The sequence below is a fragment of the Coffea arabica genome, chromosome 5e (assembly GCF_036785885.1).
Source record: "Coffea arabica cultivar ET-39 chromosome 5e, Coffea Arabica ET-39 HiFi, whole genome shotgun sequence".
In the NCBI taxonomy this organism is placed as follows: Eukaryota; Viridiplantae; Streptophyta; class Magnoliopsida; order Gentianales; family Rubiaceae; genus Coffea; species Coffea arabica.
Genome location: NC_092318.1, coordinates 52,904,691 through 52,926,823, shown reverse-complemented (window position 1 = coordinate 52,926,823; position 22,133 = coordinate 52,904,691). Strand labels below are relative to the sequence as shown.

General features: G+C 38.8%; 4 protein-coding genes across 6 annotated transcripts; 1 reads left to right on the top strand and 3 right to left on the bottom strand.

The window, feature by feature from the left end:
* Positions 1–2,852: 2,852 nt before the first annotated feature.
* LOC113743659 (uncharacterized) lies at positions 2,853–8,365 on the top strand. The gene is made up of 3 exons (XM_027271708.2): positions 2,853–3,908; positions 4,437–7,032; positions 7,507–8,365. The coding sequence occupies exons 1-3, from the start codon at positions 3,435–3,437 to the stop codon at positions 7,683–7,685; spliced, it is 3,249 nt and encodes a 1,082-aa protein (XP_027127509.1). The 5' UTR covers positions 2,853–3,434; the 3' UTR covers positions 7,686–8,365.
* Positions 8,366–9,079: 714 nt separating this feature from the next.
* LOC113688610 (autophagy-related protein 8C-like) lies at positions 9,080–11,054 on the bottom strand. 2 transcript variants are annotated; one of them, XM_027206485.2, is made up of 6 exons: positions 10,896–11,054; positions 10,654–10,762; positions 10,090–10,145; positions 9,933–9,985; positions 9,476–9,594; positions 9,080–9,350 (listed from the first exon to the last, which is right to left on the bottom strand). In XM_027206485.2, exons 2-6 carry the CDS (start codon positions 10,688–10,690, stop codon positions 9,256–9,258), a joined length of 360 nt encoding a protein of 119 aa, XP_027062286.1. In that variant the 5' UTR covers positions 10,691–10,762; positions 10,896–11,054; the 3' UTR covers positions 9,080–9,255. The 2 variants fall into 2 exon arrangements, with proteins under 2 accessions (XP_027062286.1, XP_027062285.1); XM_027206484.2 differs by having other exon boundaries at positions 10,654–10,753; positions 10,896–11,053.
* A 2,876-nt stretch (positions 11,055–13,930) lies between these two features.
* LOC113688122 (CASP-like protein 2D1) lies at positions 13,931–16,007 on the bottom strand. The gene is made up of 3 exons (XM_027205794.2): positions 14,996–16,007; positions 14,790–14,901; positions 13,931–14,358 (listed from the first exon to the last, which is right to left on the bottom strand). Exons 1-3 carry the CDS (start codon positions 15,157–15,159, stop codon positions 14,095–14,097), a joined length of 540 nt encoding a protein of 179 aa, XP_027061595.1. The 5' UTR covers positions 15,160–16,007; the 3' UTR covers positions 13,931–14,094.
* Positions 16,008–16,195: 188 nt separating this feature from the next.
* On the bottom strand, positions 16,196–21,231 carry LOC113688121 (probable beta-1,3-galactosyltransferase 2). Of its 2 annotated transcripts, XR_011814597.1 has the most exons (12): positions 20,126–21,231; positions 19,160–19,250; positions 18,906–18,967; positions 18,614–18,825; positions 18,453–18,516; positions 18,127–18,199; positions 17,817–17,937; positions 17,527–17,614; positions 17,306–17,431; positions 17,102–17,211; positions 16,486–16,711; positions 16,196–16,327 (listed from the first exon to the last, which is right to left on the bottom strand). XR_011814597.1 is itself a non-coding variant. In XM_027205793.2 (11 exons), exons 1-11 carry the CDS (start codon positions 20,239–20,241, stop codon positions 16,563–16,565), a joined length of 1,212 nt encoding a protein of 403 aa, XP_027061594.1. In that variant the 5' UTR covers positions 20,242–21,230; the 3' UTR covers positions 16,196–16,562. The 2 variants fall into 2 exon arrangements, 1 of the variants encoding a protein (XP_027061594.1); XM_027205793.2 differs by having other exon boundaries at positions 16,196–16,711; positions 20,126–21,230.
* Positions 21,232–22,133: the final 902 nt, after the last annotated feature.

Here is a 22,133-nt window from a genome sequence, read left to right as displayed (position 1 = left end):
GCTCGTCCACGAGGGACTTCTTGTCGCTTCTTGTTCTTCAGATAGAGGCCCGGGGAAGATGATGATGAAGCCTTGGGATCACGCAAGATACAAACATCACCATTACATACAAATCGCCTGGACTCTTCTGACGACTCCCTGAAGCAATTCATGAAATTCAAGAAAGCCATGGACATGAAGATTCAGAAACAATCAACAGATAAAATGATTGTTGTAATATGTCTGGCCTCTCAGCTGTGTTCTTGAGATCCCATGGAATGCTTTATATAGGACGTGTAGACGAATGAATGGGGAGTATGAAATGGCAACAGCAAATTGAATGGTTCCATGTGATAGAAAAGTCGCCACAGGCAAAATCAGGAGTGAGGTCAAACTTAAGAGGGGTCCAAGGAACATAACATCGGCTCTGGTCGACAATTTTGACAAGAGAATATTATAATCAATCAATGAGTTGTTTCAGATTTTTAGGGCTGAACAAATGGTGCAGAAGAAATAGGTCCAAAGCCACGTCTGGAGTCTGGACTGAGTATGGATGGAGTCTTCTTTGTGGTCTCTGACCAGCATAAAATAGACCTAATAATCTCTAAATTTTTGTCATTATATTATTCCTGTCTATATAACTCGATTAATACTCAAAATTTTTTAGTAATCATTTTATTTCAAAACTTTTAGGACAAAATTTACGATTAATTACATTTGGTAATTAGTTGTTCTTTTTCTTCTCTTATTAGAACTGGGGCTTCAACCCACAGCCTTCTATCGTATTCTTTTTTTTTTTTTTTTTGTCGATACAGGGGTGTCCGGGTCAATCCTTACGGGGCCCGACTAATCTCCTGTTGTCTGGGAGAGGAGGCCGCACTCCACACCGAACACGTTAACAGCGGGACTCGAGCTCTGAACAAGCCAGAAAGGTCGCCATACCCTAAGGAGGGGGAGCGAACCACTCGAGCTACCCCGTGGGAGTAAAGACCAGCCACGTAAGGTGGTAAATTGTGGGAGGCAGGGGTTGAACCCCTGACCTCCAGCATCCCAAAGAAATGGATGACCACCGGACCAAATGGCCAGTGGCCTTCTATCGTATTCAATCAGTGGGAACATAGCCCAGAGAAATGAAGAAAGCTGAAATAATTGACAAACAATATTATAATAGCGCGACGTGCTGGTATCTTTCTGGTCTAGCAATACGAGTGGATAATGGATATTGTCATATTGTTGTCGTGTCCCATCACGTTTTTCTTTTTTGGTTTTATACGCGTCTTCGCGGAAAGCTTGGAGAACAAAAAATCGTTTCAGTCTGGGTAGGTGGAGACTAGTGTGAGTCGCAAAAATCAAATGAAAAAAAAAAAAAAGTAGTATTCTACGATTAAGCCTTTTTTTTTGTTGGGGGGTGATAATATGTTCAGATATGGCAAACCGTCAATATTGGCTCCTAAAAGCAAAAAAATATGAAGGCTGAAAAGTCACGTATACTTGAAATTTACAAAAAAAAATTTGGATTTGTAGAAGGTGATGATGCCTTAGGGTGACAATCAAGGGTCGACATAGGGAGGATTGAGACCCAAGTTCTTGATAATTTGTTTTCTTTCAAATAGATAATTGAAATTTTTTTTAATTTAAGATTTTTGTCCCCTTAAAGATTTATAGTTATTTTATATCGCATGCTTAGATTTAGATGTATTACAATTCGTGTCTTCGACATCAACTTTATGGTTTCGACCTGTTATGATACAGGTAAACATTTGCATCATACAATAAATAAATGGGTTAATTCCACTTTGTCCCCCAAACTTTGGACGATTATCCACTTAAGTCCCTAAACTTCAAAATGGGACACTTAAGTCCCTAAACTTATAAATACCTCCCACTTAAATCCCTGAACTTATAAAATGGGACACTTAAATCCCTAAACCCTTATAAAATGGGACACTTCGACCACCAACAGCATTCAGGATTTGTTAACAATTTTCCTTAAGTGGGAGGTATTTATAAGTTTAGGGACTTAAGTGTCCCATTTTGAAGTTTAGGAACTTAAGTGGATAATCGTCCAAAGTTTGGGGGGACAAAGTGGAATTAACCCTAAATAAATTGTTTTAACTAGTGCTAGTGCCTAAAAGTAAATTCTTTATTACAAAAACGTTGTCCTACTAACCATTATCCTCATTCCAGCTTTCATTTTGTTGGAAAATATCGATTTTCATCTCTAAACTTTAGACTATAAACACATTTAGTTCTCAAACTTTCTGCCGCAACACAATTTAGTATTTAAACTATCAAATTTTGATCAACTTCATACTCAAATGAAAAATTAGTCAATTTGAACAAAATTTGAGTTGGAAGAGCGAAGATCGCTATTCTATTTTACTGATTTTAAATTGTGCAAGTCTTTTTACTTCTTTTCTATATCATGCATAATGTAACGCTGAGAGCATTAAATATACAGCCAATCACTGGGGAGTCAGATTCAAATGAAGATAAGCGATTACCCCTCCTCAACTTTGAAGAATTCTCATTGTTTGCTTTAATATTGTCCAAAAACTACATACACTTTTCAAAAATAGTCCTATATTCTTTTATTTTGCTCCCTTAGTTCTTGAAGTCTACAATTATCACTTACTTTAAAAATAATGACATGTCCCAAAGGAAACCAAATATTAGTTGAAAATTTAAAAAAAAAGGAATTTTAATAAATGAACCTAAAAACTTTGCTGTCTATTGTAAAAAAAAAAAAAGTAATTATCATGTAGGTGTTTCAATATTATTATAAAAGGGAAGATTGGGTCAGATGGTAAAATGAGAGAGGTGATAAGAAAGATTTAAAACAAAATAGATTACCCTCCCTAACCTCGATCTAACCCCGCCGCTGCAACCAATCAAATATCTTGTTGCATTGTTTTGAAACTGGACTTATCTGGCCGCATTTTCTTTCGGGACCTATCACAGACAGCATCCACAAAACGTCTGAGAAAAAAGCGCAAATAATTTAGCAAAATTCTGATCTGGCCTTTGCCTAAATAAAGATGCAAATCCTGTCTAAATCCCTGGCTTTTCCCTAATCCCCCATGCTTTTCCCACCATAATCTGTCTCTTGCTTTCAGAACTTCGTTACCTCAAAAAATCACGAGTTAGGTGTTAATGACAACTATTAACGATCTTAATCAGCAAAAATGTCGCAAATCACTACAAGAATAAGACCAGATTTTTCCGGATCAAAATTCCGTTCCTTTCTTAAAGAATTCGTTCATTTGCATTGACATTTCATATTCTAAGAACAACCCATTAAGGATTCAACTGTTTCCTTGAAGGGTTTTGCAAGGAGGAGGAATCTATATACATGTCAGAACAAATTTAGTCTTGAAGAAAAACCCAGAATAAAAGCAAAAATAGACTTTCCAGAGCTGCATTTGTCTCGCAATCCAAGATCTGTTAAATTCTTGATGACACAAAATGGGGTGGAAGGATGCTTGTTAGGAAGCACCAGCTGCAACCTGGTTTGGTGGTTGCCGGAAGTAAGCTCCGGCGGCCCATTTGACGGCGGGAAGTCCAAGTTAAAGGACCAGCCTTGCATGCTGGAAGAGGGTGACGATCTTGACATCCAAGGTCCTCTCGAAAATGAGGGAGGTAGAGCAGCTGCGGGGGACGAGGGAGACGTGATGGTGGTGAAAAAAGGGCCGTGGTCGGCTGAGGAGGATGAGAGGCTGAAAAAGTGTGTGGAAGAGCACGGGATAGGGAACTGGATAACCATAGAGAAGTATTCAGGGTTGGGTAGGACATCAAAGAGCTGTAGACTTCGGTGGACTAATCATCTAAGGCCAAATCTTAAAAAGGGCTCTTTTACCAAACAAGAAGAGAGACTTGTGGTCAAATTGCACAAAAAATATGGTAACAAATGGTCATACATATCCTCCAAGGTACCTCCTATCGTAGTATTGTGCGTACGTACATGTATAGCTGCAATTTATTTTCTGTAAATGCTGACTGTGTGATATTTGTGCAATCTTCTGTTTTATGTGTTTGGTGTTATTCTTTATACAACTATTTTAGATGGTTACCTGCAGCCCTTCTTGTTTCAAACACAATGTCTCTTTCACCCTGTTGATGTCTCTTTATTCTTCTGACGAGTGAGTCTTAATTGTACTTTGCAAATGCATGAGTTCGGTACATTGTAATCTTGGGATTAGGTTTTGGTGCATTTTGTGTTGTAATTTGTGGTACTTGATTCGTTGCATTTCTGGATTTAGGCCCAAGATCAATGTCAAAGTTGCAAGTGAATTGCTTTTTGAAACTTATTGGTACAATTTAGATATAGCCAAATCATTCTCCTTCCATCTAGCGATTCATACTTGACTCTGAAATGTGAACCATTATGTCTCGCTTTAATTTGTATGTTGTCTTCTGTGTGATTATTCACTCTTGACGCTTTTGAGGGGTATGTGCAGCTACCAGGGAGAACAGACAACGAGATCAAGAATTTTTGGCATGGAAGGGTGCGAAGGTGTCGAAGAAAATTCCTACCTATCTACCCAGAGGACATTGAGGATGGTGGATCACGTGGAGATGGCTTAGATACTGATGGGAAGAACAATATCAATGACAATGATCATAACTCCAGCGCCAAGAATGGTACTAACAGTATTCCTTCATTCCCCTCCATTACGTTGCCTGAATTTCAGCCCCCACTATCACTTTCTGTTCCCTTCCAACAGCAACCAAGTCCTGTAATAAATCAAAACCCTGCTTCATTCTTTACTCCACTGCCTCGAACTCGGCTCCTCTCTCCACAAGAGAAGCCACTCCCATCACCACATGGCTTCTTATCTTCACATTACCCAAGCCCTGCATGCTATCCAACTCACATTCCTCAATCACCCCTTAGTACACCTTCCCAAACTCAATACCACTCAATTCAAAGATCCCAATCAACTGAAACCCCTGATACAACACTCCAGAATCCACTTTTATCATTGCCACCAGACTGCTCATCTATACATCAGTCCAACTCCCCTACTGGTCCTGCATTCACACCTTTGAAACCTCCACCAGTTCTATCCCCTTACGTTGGTTATCTCAAGGGATCTCGAGGAAGCTCCAGCCTGCAGTCTTCACCAACTGCAGTAACTCAATCTTCGGCTCCTGCACAAGGGAGCTCTATCTCAGCAAAAGGATCTTCAGCACCTTCCCCCAAGATAGACGTTTCATCTTCAGTTACTTCTTCTCAATTTAGCTCAACCGCAACAGGATCCCTAATAAATTCTCCTAAACTGCATCTATCCGTACAACTGCCTACCGCATCTTCTGTCCCACTGCAGACTTCATCCCTGCCTTCTGCTCTTTCTTCTAGTAATCTGAACTCACCCAAAATACATGATCCCATGATAGCATCTCCACATTCTCCCCTCCGTTTGAACTTAACAAGCTCAATACCATTAGATTCCCATCTCCAACACAATCGATGTGCATCACCATTTCTGTTATCTTCTCAGTCATGGAATGCATCAAAAGCAGAGCCCCCTTCAGTCCAAACTCCAACATCTGCCTTGAGACCTACCCCTGAGATGAAAGACAGTGAAAGAAGCGTTGCGGTATTGGATGCTCCATTGCAGGAAGCTCAAGCAAAGACAGACACCTTGCACAAGAATTCACCAGAAGAACTGTCTGTTGATGGATACCTGATAAACAATGACCTGCAAGGAAAGATATTGGTGACGGAATCTATCAGGGACAATGTGTTTTATCAAAGCTCAAGCGAAAGAGATTTCTCTTGCGAAAAGCCAAGAACAATAAACTTGCTGGGTCAAAGCTTGAAGCAAGAGAATACAACAAGAGAAACGCCAAAGACTGAAGATTTAATAAACAAAAGGTCATGTAAAAAAGTTTCGCATGATAAATGCTTAAAACCAGGAATTTTAATGGGGAAAATATCCAGAAGACAAGGTTTATTAAGTGAAATATCAAAGACGGGAGTTCTGTTAGTTGAAAGTGAGAAGAAACAAATTTTGTTGCAGGAACTCATGAATAACAATTTGACACAAGACGTTTTAGCAAGACAAAGTTCAAAGACTGTGGACCTGCAGTTGGGCAGACTCACTAAGACAACAAAGCTATTTGGTGAAAGGGTGAGTATTGAAGATCCATTGAGTCAAATCTCTGCAAGAAAAAGTTCAGTGGGTCAAAAATCAGAGGAAGGTGTGTCCACATTTGAAAACTTGACAAGTTTGCGGAACCAAAACTTGGTAGAAGATATTCTTGATATTAGCCCAACGAGGTCAACGTCTAATCGTGACACATTTGGTTTCTCTTACAGCCCAAAAGACACGACTACACAGTTCATATCAGATGATTTGCAATGGAACTTAAGCTCTGGTCAAGTTGTTGCTGGTGAAGTTTGTAATGAGATCTTGAGGGGAGGTGCACCATTGGCTTCACAATTGCAAGAGCATCAAATTGAGACATTTGGTCCTGTATTCAGCCACAGGCCTGAGCTGGTTTTGTCTAATTTTGGCTATGATGGGGGAGGTAAATCGACATGTGGTGAATTCTATGAAGGTGATCACTTGGATAAAAGCTCAAGGGAAAAATGTCCCGACTCTCCCAAAGGAGAATTTATAGAGGACCAGTCCCAAGGTGGTCAAGTTGTTAGTGGAGGTTTTATGACAGAAGGTTTGTTGGTTTCGCAAAACTGGCACGAAATTCTACGAGGGTCAATTTCGGACCTTGACCAATATATCACGGCCAATTTGTTGAGATCACCAACTCCAGATGGTAAACTGAACACTCCTCAAGAATGTGGAGGTGGTATCATGGAAGATCCTCTAAGCATAGAAGGTTCATCAAGCAGAAGCTTGAAAAATGGAGTTTCCCTGGATCAAAGCTCACGAGATATATTTCTTGGAGAAAGCTCAAGCGCAAATGTAATTGGATTGCATGAGGTGGCTTTAACTGAGTTTGTTTCACCAACTAGGCAAACCACTGTAGCCCACCTGTTGACATCTCGTGATCAATTTAGTGAGGCTGGCTCTTCACAGTGCTATGAAGGTGAGTAATGTTTTCATTTCCTGATATGGGAATGAATATGGCAGAAAAGTACCTAAGAATACTAAGAACTTACCATAATTTGTTCATGGTTGAATCATTCCATTCCCACCATTCAATACCATAAGCATTTGGTGTGGATTTTGTATTCTCAAGTCCTGGAAATTGGTTTATCTTGTCCATTGGATATAGGGTCTAAATATAGTTTATTTGCATCATCATATTGTCTACAGAATACTACCTTCTTCTTTGGCCTTGGACAATAATTTACCATGCTGAGAAGCAACTGATGCAATGGCTTATTTTCTTCTAAGCTCAACTTAGTAATTGGAGAACAATGCATAAAGCTCCTATTCTGATTTACAACTTCCATTTTTGCCCGTGTCATTTTAATTGTAACTTCTTTTGTATAATTGGTTGGCCATGCTACAGGTCTTTTATATGTTGTTAACTTGCTGTGTTCCCCTAAACCTTCAGGAGTAAAGTTAAAGCAGGAGATAGAGGAACCCCATCCCTTGCCTGAAGAACTATCCAGCTTGCTGGAATTTTCCCCGACCACCTTACCAGATTGGCATGACATTGGTTGTGAAACTTCAAGCATAATGGACATCACTTTTGGGCTTGAGATGTATCACCTTCATCCTATCATGAGATAGGACCTTAAATGAGGTAAAAGTTTGGTTTCTGCAGTAGTCTTGCATAAGGTTAACTCGAGACATTTTGAACTCAAATGTTCTCACTGTTGACTCAGCAGTTAAAAACATTCAACAGTGAGAAACATTTTGGTTTCAATTAATAGGTAAAAGCGTGTCTCTTGAATTAGGATTGTTGGGTTTAGAGCACGGGTGAACTACACTCATAAATCAAATATAGTATGTAGCTAGATTTCTTTAGCGCTGGCAATGTACTTTTGATTTGAACCAACGGCGAATTTAAGTCTTGATCATCTTCCTCTTTTTTCCCCACCATAACCTTCCGGGAGAGCTTATCCTTATGGCTGATCAAGAGTGTTTGCTGACAAGTTTGGGTAGATAACGTTGCTTTGAAACAAGCTGAAGCACTTCCAAGGTTGACGCTGAATCCGTCCAGTGCGAGGATGTCATTGTTTAGTTTAGAACAAGCTGAAGCACTTCCAAGCTCGTCCAGTGCGACAATGTCATCGTTTAGTTTAGAAATATGCAGTAAACAATGAAATTAGTTTGTCTTCTTTCTCTATGTGTAATAGAAGTTCTTCACCAATGTTCCTAGTAGTTTAGATGCCCTTCGCGGCGAGACAACGATCCATGCTTTTAATTTTTATTGTGAGCTATTATAGCACACTGGTATTCTCGCACAATAGCACTTCGACGCAGAATGCGTTGCTGAAATTGGTGAAATGCAGAACAAAGAAAAAGATTACACCTAATCGATTCTTGTAACTGAAACAACTATATGCCCTGAAGTATAATCCACAGACAAAAGTTTCCGCATGGAAAATGGATCTTTACCAGCCTACATCAGCTCCAATCCTCACTCACCAAATAGACCAACAACGGTGCTGCCATAGCCGCCTCACACCAAAGAAAACCTACTTAACATTTCGTGATATCCATTTTTTTTTTTCAGCATCTAGCTGGTCGTAGAGAATTCAGATTTGGGATTAAAATGCCAGTATCATCACACACCACATTAGCCCTTTCTTCCACCTCACTTTGGAATCATTCCTGAATTCCCAACAACTAGTGCAGGAAATAGAGATATTCTTGTGAACGCGTCAACTTGGACAATACCACAAAGCTTATTACCGGAACTACAATCTCCACCATGATTCAATATGCAGCTTGACAGCCCACAACCAACCTCCAATTTCCGAATGTACAAACACAATATGCGGTCAGAAAATGTTATCAAAATATCTTCATCTTAACTTCAAACATGTGAGAAGATAGAGAAAAGCCAACCAGATCTACTACTGGTGCTCCGTGAAGGGAGCAATTTAAAAAATTTTGGAAGTGAAAAGGAGAAGCATCTTGTAATGAACAAGAAAACCCATTTCGTAGCATCAACATAATTCGAAGGGAATCAGAATATGCATATATAGATAATCTTCTTGGAATAAGTAAATATTACATGTCCAATAGAAACAAGGCAGATCTTCCAGAAGCAGTTCTTCAACCAAGATCAAAATTAAAAGATATTTACAAGTTCCTCTAAGATCTATATACATAGTTCAGGATGACTTGCACTTCAGCGGCTTCCAAAAGTATTCTCTCCACTGTAAGTCATATATAGGAAACCATCTTCATCTTTGTTTTCCTCATAAATTGCAGACATCATAGCAGCTGCAGTAAGAAGACAGATAAATATCAAGAAAAGAAAGGCCAAATTGCAAGTATGTATTTTAATCCTTAGTCATATTAAGACTCATAAAAGTAGAGAAGATATAAAACTCAAGTTCCTTCTTTACCAGTTGGAGGGAGAATGTTCTTGACAAAGATGAATATGGCCTTCTCAGCACTGAGCTTAATCCTCTTGCGGACAACATAGACAAATTGCCCAACTGTCAGATCAGCAGGCACCAAATACCTACAGATGACCAGAGTTAGAGAAAAGTGCGATAGCTGGGAAAGAAGGCTGCAGAAGCATGATGAGTAAAAGATGAGAAATCATATGCTGAAGGTGAAGAATCAGCTGAACTCATGATGACCATAATCAGAAGAAAAGAATTTCCTCCACTTGTTCTTCAGTAAGGAAAACAATAACCAACTTTATATTTGTAGGAACAATTTAATATTTTCTTGTTACAAGCAAAAGGCACTTCAACACTGAAGAGGCTAGCTACTCCAAGTAAGAAATTAGACACATTGATACAATTACCAACTCATCATATGAAGGCAAACATGTGAGATTATGAAGTGACTAACTTTTTCTTGTCAATGTCAGGTATATCACTCTTTTCAGCCTTTTCCACAATGACCTGCAAAGCAAAAACAAAGCAACGACATTAACACAGAATACAAGTATCAGCTATTGCGAAAGGTACAATCTTGCGAGTACATCAGACAGTGATTTCTTCAGTACCGGAATTCTATCAGGGTACTTCTCCCTGATTCGAGCTGCCTCAGCCTGTCGCCTTTCTGGAAAATCATATAACCATATCATATACTATGGAGAATCATAAGATGGGAAAAAATCAGAGAAGGAACATGTTTTACTTACTAAATAAACAGTAAAAGAAAAAACAAAACAAACAATAACCATAGGCCTAATGGCAATAAAAAGCATCTCATATTTCTTGTAAATACACTAGTACTAATACAAAATCTGTTCGTCCGTAAACTGTAGAAGACCAACTTTTTCATCATCTTTTTCAGCAATATCTTGACATAATTCATTGACTATTAATCTTTTTTCCTTTAACTATCAAAACAAAAAAACGCAATATGTTCTATGTGCACAATCTCAACTGCAAGAAAATCAAGAACCCGTTAAGACAAATAGTTGTCAATCTCAGCGACTATCAATCAACAAGCTAAAAAGCACAAAAGGATCACCAATTCAATCGATCCCAAATAGGAAATCACCAATAAAAAGCCACTTAATTATGAACAAAAAGTATAATCCAATCAAATCAAATCAAGATACCGAGAGGGTGCTCGAGCTTGAAGGAGCTTTTGGCCATGATGACGAATCGACGATAAATCAAAGCTACCTCTAGGGTTTCGCTAACTGCGATTCGAAAGGCCTGAAAAAACTAAAATTTAGGGTTAAAAATTAGAGCTTTCCCCTTTATCTTTATCTTTTTTTTATTCCCTTTCCAAGAAATAATCGAATTAAAAGTAAAAGATTGAGAAAGGCGTTAAACAAAAAAAAAAAAAAATTTCTACCTCGAGAGATCCAGACGGCGGTTTAGTTGTCTGATCAAAGGAATAATTACAGAACTGTCCTCTCAAACTGAAAATTGGGGAGGTTTTGATCGCATAAATATAGTTGCTGCCGTGTGGCCTTGCGTCTTGTTTCGCGTTAGAACTTCTATTGCTAAGGGCCTAAGGCTTTCCAAAACGTCGACGTTAGTAGCTTTGCATCATTCGATTAATTACATTATTCTCTTTTGGGTGCGATAATTACAAGTTGGTCCTTTAAGTAGCCAACAATTTTTAGCTACCCAAAAATATATCAATTTGACCTTTTTCACTACATAATTTTTGCTTCAGTTTGGCTCTTGAATGATGATATAGATTGATTAGTCGTCCAATTACTCAATGATGGATAAGCGATATATACAATTACAATGTCCCAACTGTATAATGCAATGTAGGTATCCATCATATATCAAACGTACACACTAATATAACAAGTATAGATAATGACACCATAATTCGTAAAACTACAATAAATCTTGACACTTCAAAAAAATTATGTTTCCTGTAATCAATCTCATCCAACCCAATTTCAAATTAAATCCATTTTTATCATTAATTGCACTCTACAATCAAAATTGTAACTGTAGGAGCCCTAATCCCTCAATGAGGGCTGATCTATGGTGTAGGTGATGATTGAAGTTGAAGAAAATATGGAGCATACAAACTGAGAAGGATAAATAAAGTAAACTAATATGGAAATTCCAAAGATGATTTACAAGAATAAGAGTATCTGGTATTCATACTAAATTTCATTTTGTCCCCTTCCCTTTTGGGGATTATGAGTTTTGTTGATTGCTAGTACCATTATACTAGAGATATGCACCTAGAAGTATCAACTTTATGGTATGACCATTGATTAGTTAAGGGAAAAAGTCTCAATAGCTCTCCAACTCTTTTTCAGGTAAAGTTTTAGCCGTTCAACAATTAATAATAAAGTTTTGACCCTCGATCTAATAAAATAGCATATTCGTGACTCTTCTGTCAAACCCAACAGTTAAAATTGACGGGAAACATCATCTCATGAGTAAATCAGACAGAGTAAAAACACTTTCACCGATTTTTCCTCCAACAATTTCCACCCCTTTTGCTCTAAAACCCTAGTGCGAAAAAATCAGATAACTCAATCCGGATGCTGCAGCGAAAGTGCTAATTGCCAGCGTTGGAGAGGTTGTAAAGGCAGAAATGGAGTGGCAAATACGGGAGAATATTGCAGGGATTTGCGAGTATATATCGGTGGTGGTGTTGAGAGATAATTGGTGGCAGCTCTAACCTTCGACAAGGAGTCATCGCTTGGAAACAAGGGAGCAGCTTTTTGGGTCGCCGGAGCTGAGGGATTGGAAGATTAAAGCTAAGCACTCGTCGGGAATCTTGGAGGTATAATCTTGCCCATCCCCGAAAATAGGGAGAGTAAGCTGAGCAATGACGTCGGTGGAAGAGACGGCGTCCGGTTGATTAGCGGTGATGCAGCGGCAGTGGCTGGAAGTCGGGCTTGACCTACCCGGTGAGTATACATGTATAGAAGCAGACTGACCCATTATCCGGAGAGAGAGAAAATGAAGAGCTTATGCGTCTTTGGTCATATGTTATTAACTTAATAGTCCGGCAAGGACTGTGGAAGTAACACGCTGGCGGTGTGATGGGATGGATGGACTCCGTTGATTTCCTTTCCTTATATGGGGGCTTTGAGAAAATCCAATTCGCACATAGAATAGAAAAAATTGGGCAATGGGCTTCTCAAGGAGTTGAAATTGGGTCTAGCCGGAATGTTCATTTGAAGATTTTCGAATGCTGCAACGAAAGTACTAATTGCCAGCGTGGGAGGAGTTGTAAAGGCAGAAATGGAGTGGCAAATACGATTTCCGGAGGGAAAATCAGTAGTGAAAGTGTTTTTGCTCTGTCTTTGCTTAGAGACTATAATATCCTTGATATTTGGACGCGCGTCTCACGAGATGATGCTTCCCGTCAATTTTAACTACTTGATTTGACAGAAGGGCCACAAATATGCTATTTTATTAGATCGAGAGTCAAAACTTTACCGTTAATTGTTGGAGGGCTAAAACTTTACTTGGGAAAGAGTTGGAGGGCCATTGAGACTTTTTTCCCATTAGTTAATGAAGGACAACATGCAACCTTAACAACCTTTTAGTGGCCAGAGTTAGTTTGGCCTCCGGGAGGTCCAGTCCGAGTTTAACTAACTAGGACATCGTACTGCTTTTCTATCAGATGGCATATGAATTCTGCCGAGAATGCAAGGTCTATAATGAATGTCGCCTTCCTTCTGCTGCTATCACCGGTGGGAGTAGCATCCAGCTAAGTCGATTGTGAAAAGGAGCCGCAAATCCTTAGCAAATTATTTATCTATCCATATGTCATTAGATATGAAGTAATTGCATGTTAGATATACGAAGTTTGTGGTCGGAGAGGTTTTGGTTTAGCGACTAAGATTGAAATCTCAAGAATTGTTCAAGTAAATGATTCAGCGACTAGAGTTGAAATCTCAAAAATAGCAGCCAATATAGTAGTGTTGTTTTGGCGGCCGGTGAAAACGGCAATTGTGAGAGATCAAATGGACCTCCTAATTTGCCAACAACGAGTCCTTCAGTGCTTTGATACAACAATATGCCATTAATTCTCTTAATGATTTTTATAATCAAACGTAATGTAGATTATTGGCATAATATAACCGTATCAAGGGGAGATTAGAGGATGAAATAGCTCTGCAATTCAAGAAATTTGTCTTAATTCCTGTTTCAGATGAATTCAGTTTTACGAAACACTTCTTTTTTCTTGGATTGTAATACGTTCCAAAACTTGGTGGAAGAAGCATACTTAGCAGTTACAACATAGAATCAAAAAACTAGCGAGTAATTCCATAGCATCATATTTACTGGTAGCATATCAAAATCTTGATCATATCCCAATTTGGTCCGCTTTGGATGCATTTCTCATTCGTATATATATAAGAGGTGAGATAAACAGAAAATCAGTCGCCGAGAGAGTGGCTATGTAATTTTCCCATTTTCCTATTCCACCAGCAAAAATACCTACCGGTATTCAATTGAGGGATAATCATGGCTTGATTGTTTATGGATCACAAGGCAAGAAGACATGATCTACAGTTGTACACAACAAAAAGAGATGGAACCCAGAAAAAGAAAAGATTTCAGGTTCGTTCTTCCTCAGACTCTTTAGAAGAAAGGGTAGGAGGACCAAATCTGCTGAAGAGCCTATAAGCTGAAATAACAGCTAAGAGGAGAAAACACCACAGGGCTACAACATGGAATCCCAAAATCAGCTTCATTCTGTGGCAAAACCTTCCATAAGAAGTACAAGCTTCGCTCCATGTAACCTTCTGGTCACCGTTATATGCCAAATATAGAATTTCCCCCAGTGCAGCCATCGCTGTAACCATCAAGTATGCAACCACCTGCCCCATTTACATATCACCCCCATTTAATGCCGTGTCCATAAACAAAATAGACAATGCAAGATAAAAACAATGCATTTATTGCGTTTGCTCCAACATTATGGGAGTCGTTGGACAGATCCTCAAGGCCACAACAACATATCAAGGGAATCAATTGCACAGAATTTACTGCTGTTGGACAACAAATTTGTTCTCGAGTTTTAGTACTACTTTGTTACACCTTTTAAGGTTGCAATTGAACTTCACCAAACCTATTTCCCCTTCGCTAATAAATTGAAGAAGCCAATTAAATAACCCATGCCCCATTAGCTCAAAATCTTGATAACCTTTGTAAGTAGCATACATACTTAGTATCCAATTTCAAGTGCTAAGAGCAAGTGTTTGATGGGATTGGTTGAAATCTGTCTTAAGGATTCCAAGTGGAGACATACCTGATCAGATACAAAGAAGATCCATGCTTTACCAACCAAACATCTGACCCACAAAGAAACAGCAGCTAAAAGAGCATATCCAGCTGATACTGCGCTGATGTAAACCATGTACCTGCAGAAAAGCTTGGATTTTTAACATATTGACCACGCGAAAATCATCAGAATCAAAGAACTTGAGAAAGATATATGGTCATATTGCTAATTACTTGAGCCCCATGAAGTAGCTAGAGACCAATTCCCCATAGCTGCTGTTGTCTTGGTGGTTGGTGAGGGTTAACCAGATAGCTGCAATGCTAAAAGGAACAAGAAACAACCTTAGAGCACAATCCAGGACTTTGAGCCCGGATACATTTTCCTCAAAAATCCCCATTTTTTTTATGACAAAAGCAAGAGAAATTGAATAAGCCCTTAAACTTCAAGGAAACAAGAAGTGAGTGGTGTTATCAGGGAAAGAATAAACAGAAGATAAGTAGAAGCTTTGAGTATGAACCAGCAATAGACACATATCAACTGCCTGATCACTTGTACATATGTAAATAATTTTCTCTGGAGATTGAACGGACAGTAGCCAAGCAGCAGCCAGGCTTGTTGAGCTCACTTTGCTAGTGGGAAGAAAGAGAAGCAGTGGATAGCCTTTTCAGTAGAAGAATGATGATCCAAGGGTCGTTGGTTTTGTTATCTGGCAGAAATGGCATCATTGATTCCACACAGCTTCAAACCTTGCATTTACAACTACTACTGCCACAGTCCTAGTTACTAGAAATTTATTTCTGACCTCTCCACTATTCTTTTATTCTTATTTTTTTTCAGACACGACAACTATTGTATAACCTAATCTATTCTACTCTAAGGGGGAGGGGGCGGACCTAAGGAGGCTCAGGAATAATCCGAAGGAAACTAAACCATCACCGGACCAAACGGATGCACAACACACCCACCTGAATTTTTTGAAGCAAACCACTTAAATGTGACATTTTGATAGGAGGCAAGATACCAAGCTAGGTGGTGGCCACCAGCCCCTTTGGGCTGGTGGTTATTCTTTTATTCCTTTTTATCTTTTTACCAAGGCGTATTTCTGACTTTTGAAGTATTACTCCTCTAGTACTATTACTTTGGCGAAATGGAAACTACGCCACACTACTTTCCAGTCTCTTTAAGCCTCAGGCACTTTGGTTAGTCTTCGAGGTCAAAACAGCCAATTAGTTTGCGATAACCTTTCGGATAAGACAGCGTCCTAACCTTTACTTCTCTTCTGGCTGTTTTAACATTGAGATCGACCCTCAATTGTCTCTTTCGACACGATCCAAACGCGAATTGTCAAATGCAGAATCAGATCAGATTTTGAGAAACTGGCAAGTAGATGGAGAGCATCACATTTCCACTGATGAAGCAACAAGACACTCGCATGATCGCTTATCGTAGACGTTTATTGAGTTTCGGCAGTCTTAAGAGCTGCAATCTGAACTTGTGCATCTTTTGACACCAAAGAATGGTTGCCTACAATTAAGTTGTCTCTTGGCAACTAAATGATCTTACTCCTGAACAAAAAAAGGAGTTGATCTCCCATCAAATGGGTTGAGGCCAAGTTTAACCCCAATTCCCAGAAGAAAAAGAAAAAGGAAGAAAGGAAAAAAAATAATGGTAAAAAAAAAAAAAAATCTCTCATGCTTTACATATCGATATAACATACAATTACCTAAAGGGCAATATCTACAACACAAAATTCTCAATGATCAATTTGCATCCTCCAGAGTTTGGATGATATGCTCCATGTCAAAAGACTGCATTCCATAAAGCATTCTCACCTTCTCCACATCTCCGGTGCACCTCCTTAATCCTCTCTACAGAATTGCAAATCCCACTGCACCGCCAATCGAAGGAAGCAACACAGATGTTGCCTGCCTGAGCCTTCCACTCACAATCTGGGTCAACATTAACAGAAAAAATATCAAACCATTTGAGTCTTAAAGCTTGTTCAAACTCTTGTCCAACACTGGGTAGCACCCACTTAACTGATCTTGTTCTTTACACTCTTGCTTTTAACAAGCACAATTCTTTTCTTCCTCATTTTTTCTCCTTTCGGATGGGCAGGGTGCTGATCAAGCTGGGTTTTTAAACAAAATATTTACATATTGGTAGAACTCCGTAGAGTTCAGACTCAATTTACAGGAAGCCATTCACTAAAAAAGACCTATTTCAAATAGGTCTAGTCATTGTGTTAAAGTCCACTGCAGTGTGCCTCGTGTCTTTGGAGCATTGTAACCAACAGATTACAAATTGATTATTCAACAAATAGGCTCGTATAACCTTACCAGGTGGAGTTCCACAACATAATCGCCGATCATCTATGTGCTCCACGTCCAAACCAATGAACCAAGAACCTAGCGAGACGTCCTCATTGGCATATTTGTGAAGCACGTGCCTTATATGAATGAATATACACGATTAAAAGAATAAGGTTAACACATACAAGGCGATGCCATTGCAGCAGTACTATAATGAAATAAGATGCTTACTGGTTTATTGAGATATAAGTAGCCAAATCTTTTGAAATAGCATATAGCTGACCGGTAGCATGACGGAAGTACTTGTTTCCATCCTCTCCAAACTTCCAATGCTCAGGTTCGTGATATCTCACTCCCCTGTTGGAGGAGACAAAGGTTAAAAAACAGGCCACTATCATCATAAATGTACTATCAACATCATTTGGAAGAGCAGTTATGTGGTAGTATCATACTTTTGAGCAAGAACGGGCCCGGACTTCATGCACCCTATGTAAACCCTGGGTTTGGAGAGATGTCTGGATAGAGTTGCTCCCAGGGTTCCTGCAATTGTGCACAAGAACATAGTTATTCAAGTAAATTGAAAACTAACGTCTTTCGAAAATGTTTCCCACAATGGCAATGATACACAACATTTTGAATATACAAGACAAATGAAAGTTTTTGGTTATATAAACAAGAAAGGAAGAATTTACATTGCCACCCAAGTTTCCAAATGATAAACCAAAAAAATCAAATCTTTTACCTATATTCACATGAACATCATCATCAACTTTCACATAGAAATCTGCATCCCACAGGGCAACAGCAGTAGTGAAGTATGACTTGGTCTTTGCTGACAATTCAAGGTATCCCTCAACATGTTCCTATTAAAGCATAAAAATGGAAGCATCAGTGAGCTGTCTTCTCAGATGTTCATGTACTTTATGAAAGTCGCAAAGCAGCAAATTACATTAAGGTCATTACAAGGCAGGCTGGGCTACAGTATATTCTGATCCAATACTGAACAGCAATGCATATCAAGCAAAAACTTAATTAAGGAAAATTGATCATACCAGCCTCAAGATGTCCCCGTGTTTTTTTTCTTCTGCTTCAATAGCTCTATCAAGAATACCACCTGATGTAGCACTGTTGAATAGGCGAGTAAGAATCAGACTTCAGTGATCCTTATTTGCCAAAAAATGAATTGCATCTTGGGAAATTCAAATGATTGTGTAGTATTTTTTCACATTATTCTTTCATAATAAAAGGCACTTCCATGATTATCCTAACAAGTAGCATCAACAAAATTATCACATAAGTTTTTGAAGTGGAAACATAGGAAGAGAACAAACTAGTGGAAACAGGTCAACACAACATCCAGCAAAAAAATCTCTCTCACCTGTGACCTATTACAAAGCGGATTATAATGCCCTTTTCTTCTTCAAGCTTCTTGCGTCTGTCACCTGTTTTTACAGTGTCAGCAATTCATCCACACACCCATTCAATTTAATAGAAGAAGAATTCAAAACCCAAACACAAACTGTCTTAATATTCAGAAACCTTGCGGCATCCAGGTAGCACGAACAGAGTCTCTTCTTTTCCTGCTGCTAAAAGCTGTGTTAATGCCTACAACCATGAGATATTTCCTTCTCTTGATCAATTCTGGAATCTTCAAGTCCCCAGACACTGGTGAACCAGTAAGTAGGGAATCTTGCAAAGCCCTTGCAGCAGCTAATTCCATCTCCAAACTTGAAATTGTTTTATCAAGTGTTCTGAAAATCCGTACAAAACTTTGAAATTGCATGTCTACTAAATTAATGATATCTAAGGTAAACAAGCATAAGGAGCTTACTGTATGCCATGATGCGTCTTTGACACTTCTCCCGGAATATCGTTGGACTTACTTTTCATATTCTAGTAGCAAACAGGAATAGGAAAGCAGAACTTAGTCCCCACAAACCTCTTTACAAAGTCACTGATGACTAGTAACTCAACATCGTACATGAAAATGGATTGACTGTGAGCTTATTATAGCACTCAGTGACAATCTCCAAGCTCAAAATGAGAAACTTAAAATGCAGTCCTCAAAATTATTTAAGTACTCACATTTTTACAGTCCTCCGCAACTAGCTTTAGTTTTTCGTCTTCAACTGATGATGTCCTTGATATACCTTTAGCTTCTGGGACCGTCCACATTCTAACATCACAAAAATTCTAATTAGGGACACAAACAAAACAAGCAACTCTACATAGGAAGTTGCCATGTGCGAACCCAGGCCATATTTTTTCACCAGTGTAATTATATAGTTATTGTGGAATTGAATGGAACTTCACAAGTTTCTGAACATCAAATTATGTCACTTTCGTCCAATCTTCAAGTTCTTGAAACTCCTTTTTAAGGAAAAATGTTTTAATAAAACCACCAAATCAAACTTTCTTTCTTAAACTGAAATCATCAACTAGAACGCTTTAAGCCAGCAAAACATGAAATGATCTAATGGAAGAGAACTGGACTTTTGCCATTTGCGCCAGCTGCAGATTAACCTGCTCTATGGGTATGTCTTCTCCGTTTGTAACATGAGGCACTCCACTTGCAGGTGTTGAACTTTATCTTCTTTTTATTTACTTATTAATTAATCTGAAGATGTTGAACTCAGGAACTGGCACAATGACAAGGAAGATAACCCACAACCTTATTTAGCATCCAAATAAAGACGATTGTACTGAAACCGATGGCAAGATCCTAACACCAATATGCACAACTGTTATACAAATTCTCGTGTCTCTGGCCACGAGAGTTTTCTGCACCGAAAAGCAACTAAACCATACATACTATCAATACGAACTCTAGAAAACCGACGAAATTAATACTTTTTATCACCAAGACACTCAGTAACCAAAAATGGGACTTTGGAACAAAGAATAATCTTTTCTATTGAAAATTTACCACTCAGATGACCAGATTTACAAGACTGATCCAAGAACGACCAATTCAAGTAGTTCTGATGCGCATTTAAATTTTAAAGGGAAAGAGAATCACTAGAAATGTAAAGGAAGATAAGATAAATAAACCTGTCGGTGAAGAGCATCCCGGCACAGAAGCATCCAATACATAGCCAAACTGTTAGTCTTCGAGAGACAACACTTTTATAACTCGACTCTGCTCCTCCTCTGCTCTTCCCAGACATTATGCTATTCTTGCATAATCAAATTCGATGTAAGATTTGAAATAACCCAATTCAAATCTCACGGCTGACTTAGCTGAAGGAAACTCAAGAATAGATTATAAAGTTCAAGACTTTAACTTGAATTCCAATCAGCCACTTCCACAAACCACCGAAATCAAGCTATACCCAATTCAAAATCTGGTTTACCTAAAAAACCCACTTCAAATCTCAACTGAACTATGCTAAAACCTCAACTTTGGACCACGAAGTTCAAGTCCTTCACTTCGATTTCAATCAGCCCTATTGCCACAAGCTACGTGCCCCAGTTCAGTTTCTAATGCACACAGCTCGACAAAAACCGATGAATTCTCTCTTTCTCTGAGCAAAAGATTGAAGAATGTAAAGGAAGAGAAAATCCCAAATCAGGACCAGATAAAAAGCATTGGCCTTTTTTCCAATGCGCTAACCAACTAATTTGTTTGTTTGTGTGACATTTTTTTTTCTAGTAAATGTCTAAAATATATCAAAGTTGGAAACTTCCGGTAATATACTAGTAGTACTAACTTAGAGCTCTAACATTCTAGGTGGAGGAGGAGGAGAAGGTAGGGGGCTGGTGGGTTGTGGAAATCAAGGACAGTTTTGGTAGAACAGAGCCAACCAACTTTAAAAAAACTGCACCGTTTTCAAGACTTGATTTTTCCTAGTGGCATTACACTCTGTTTTCACTACACCGCTTCAACAATTGTTTTCTATGGAAATGTCGGTGACGCGGTGGCTGACTCGTAACAGGAATCAGAAAGCAGCTTCAGCCTCCATTTTGGGATGGAATTACTGAAATGTCCTTTTTCATCTTTCACAATAGGTAGGTGAATTTTCTTGCCAGTGCCCAAGTTATTAGAATTTGAAGCATTTACTGCTTAAATATCCAATAAATTTTCCTTATGTGGGCGAAAGAGCAACAGATAAGACGAAAGAGATTTGTTTCTGCTTTTTTCTTCCTGGCAAGACAAAGATGAGTTATTAAGGAGGTCGGAGAGAGGAAAATGACTTGAGAACGCACGTAAAAGGAAGGAGCATCGAGAAGGACCCGGGTACTTCCTTTGATATTTTTGGCATTCCAATTTAGTACTAGTCAGATTTGTGTTACCTAATCATTTCGGACTATTTTTGTTGGAGATCTCAAATAACGAAATGATGAGCTGTGGACACATGATGCAAGAGCAAGTAACATGGCCACTCTATTTCATGGGTCAAAAGCCATCTTCAGTTACGTACAGTACACAGAGGACCCGGAACACAGGCCATCGCAACCGCCGCAGAATACTACAGTAATTACTAACGCTAATAACCCCTGCGGTGGCTCCAAACTCATTTGCTACTATTGCTTTTTCCTTGTTCTGTTTGGTCCATCTGCTCAAGGAGACAGACTACAAGGACATAATCCTTACTTAATCAATTACACCCCTTCAAATTCTGAGTTGTGCAAGGGTTGACCTCTATTCTAAAGTGATGTTGTTTGTTTACACTCTCAATTGCGATGGAATGACTATCCGATTTCTCTGGACAAGGGTTGAAATGGAGATGGTAACATCATGCACATTGTAGGGTACTCGATCTACAAGGACTCCGCTTGACCGCTATGAATATGATTAGCAAATCGATGACCCTATTGTCCAATGTTTTCTCTTTTTGGTAGGATATATATATACACACACACAAAAGTCAGCTAGCGTTTACAAAATTGAGGCTAGCAAAAACCCCTGCAGTCATCTTCTAATAATCTAGAAATAGAAATGGATCTCCAAGAAAAAGAAGTAAACTCCCTGTTACTCCATTTTTACTAAAAAGTCCACACACCCTGTAAATATGTCTAATATCAGTAAGCTCCCTGTGAGCCTTGCAAGTTGCAATCC

Excerpts from the sequence above, each read along its gene's own strand:
- LOC113743659 (XM_027271708.2), top strand. The coding sequence starts at position 3,435 with ATGACACAAAATGGGGTGGAAGGATGCTTGTTAGGAAGCACCAGCTGC. Across the intron at positions 3,909-4,436 it reads GGTCATACATATCCTCCAAG|CTACCAGGGAGAACAGACAA; the intron begins GTACCTCCTATC and ends GGGTATGTGCAG. Across the intron at positions 7,033-7,506 it reads CTCTTCACAGTGCTATGAAG|GAGTAAAGTTAAAGCAGGAG; the intron begins GTGAGTAATGTT and ends CTAAACCTTCAG.
- LOC113688610 (XM_027206485.2), bottom strand. The coding sequence starts at position 10,690 with ATGGCCAAAAGCTCCTTCAAGCTCGAGCACCCTCTCG. Across the intron at positions 10,146-10,653 it reads CAAGCTCGAGCACCCTCTCG|AAAGGCGACAGGCTGAGGCA; the intron begins GTATCTTGATTT and ends ATGATTTTCCAG. Across the intron at positions 9,351-9,475 it reads GAACATTCTCCCTCCAACTG|CTGCTATGATGTCTGCAATT; the intron begins GTAAAGAAGGAA and ends TTCTTACTGCAG.
- LOC113688122 (XM_027205794.2), bottom strand. The coding sequence starts at position 15,159 with ATGGGGATTTTTGAGGAAAATGTATCCGGGCTCAAAGTCCTGGATTGT. Across the intron at positions 14,902-14,995 it reads AGCTACTTCATGGGGCTCAA|GTACATGGTTTACATCAGCG; the intron begins GTAATTAGCAAT and ends GCTTTTCTGCAG. Across the intron at positions 14,359-14,789 it reads TCTTCTTTGTATCTGATCAG|GTGGTTGCATACTTGATGGT; the intron begins GTATGTCTCCAC and ends TAAATGGGGCAG.
- LOC113688121 (XM_027205793.2), bottom strand. The coding sequence starts at position 20,241 with ATGTCTGGGAAGAGCAGAGGAGGAGCAGAGTCGAGTTATAAAAGTGTT. Across the intron at positions 17,938-18,126 it reads ACGGGGACATCTTGAGGCTG|GAACATGTTGAGGGATACCT; the intron begins GTATGATCAATT and ends ATGCTTTAATAG. Across the intron at positions 17,212-17,305 it reads ACTTATATCTCAATAAACCA|GCACGTGCTTCACAAATATG; the intron begins GTAAGCATCTTA and ends CATTCATATAAG.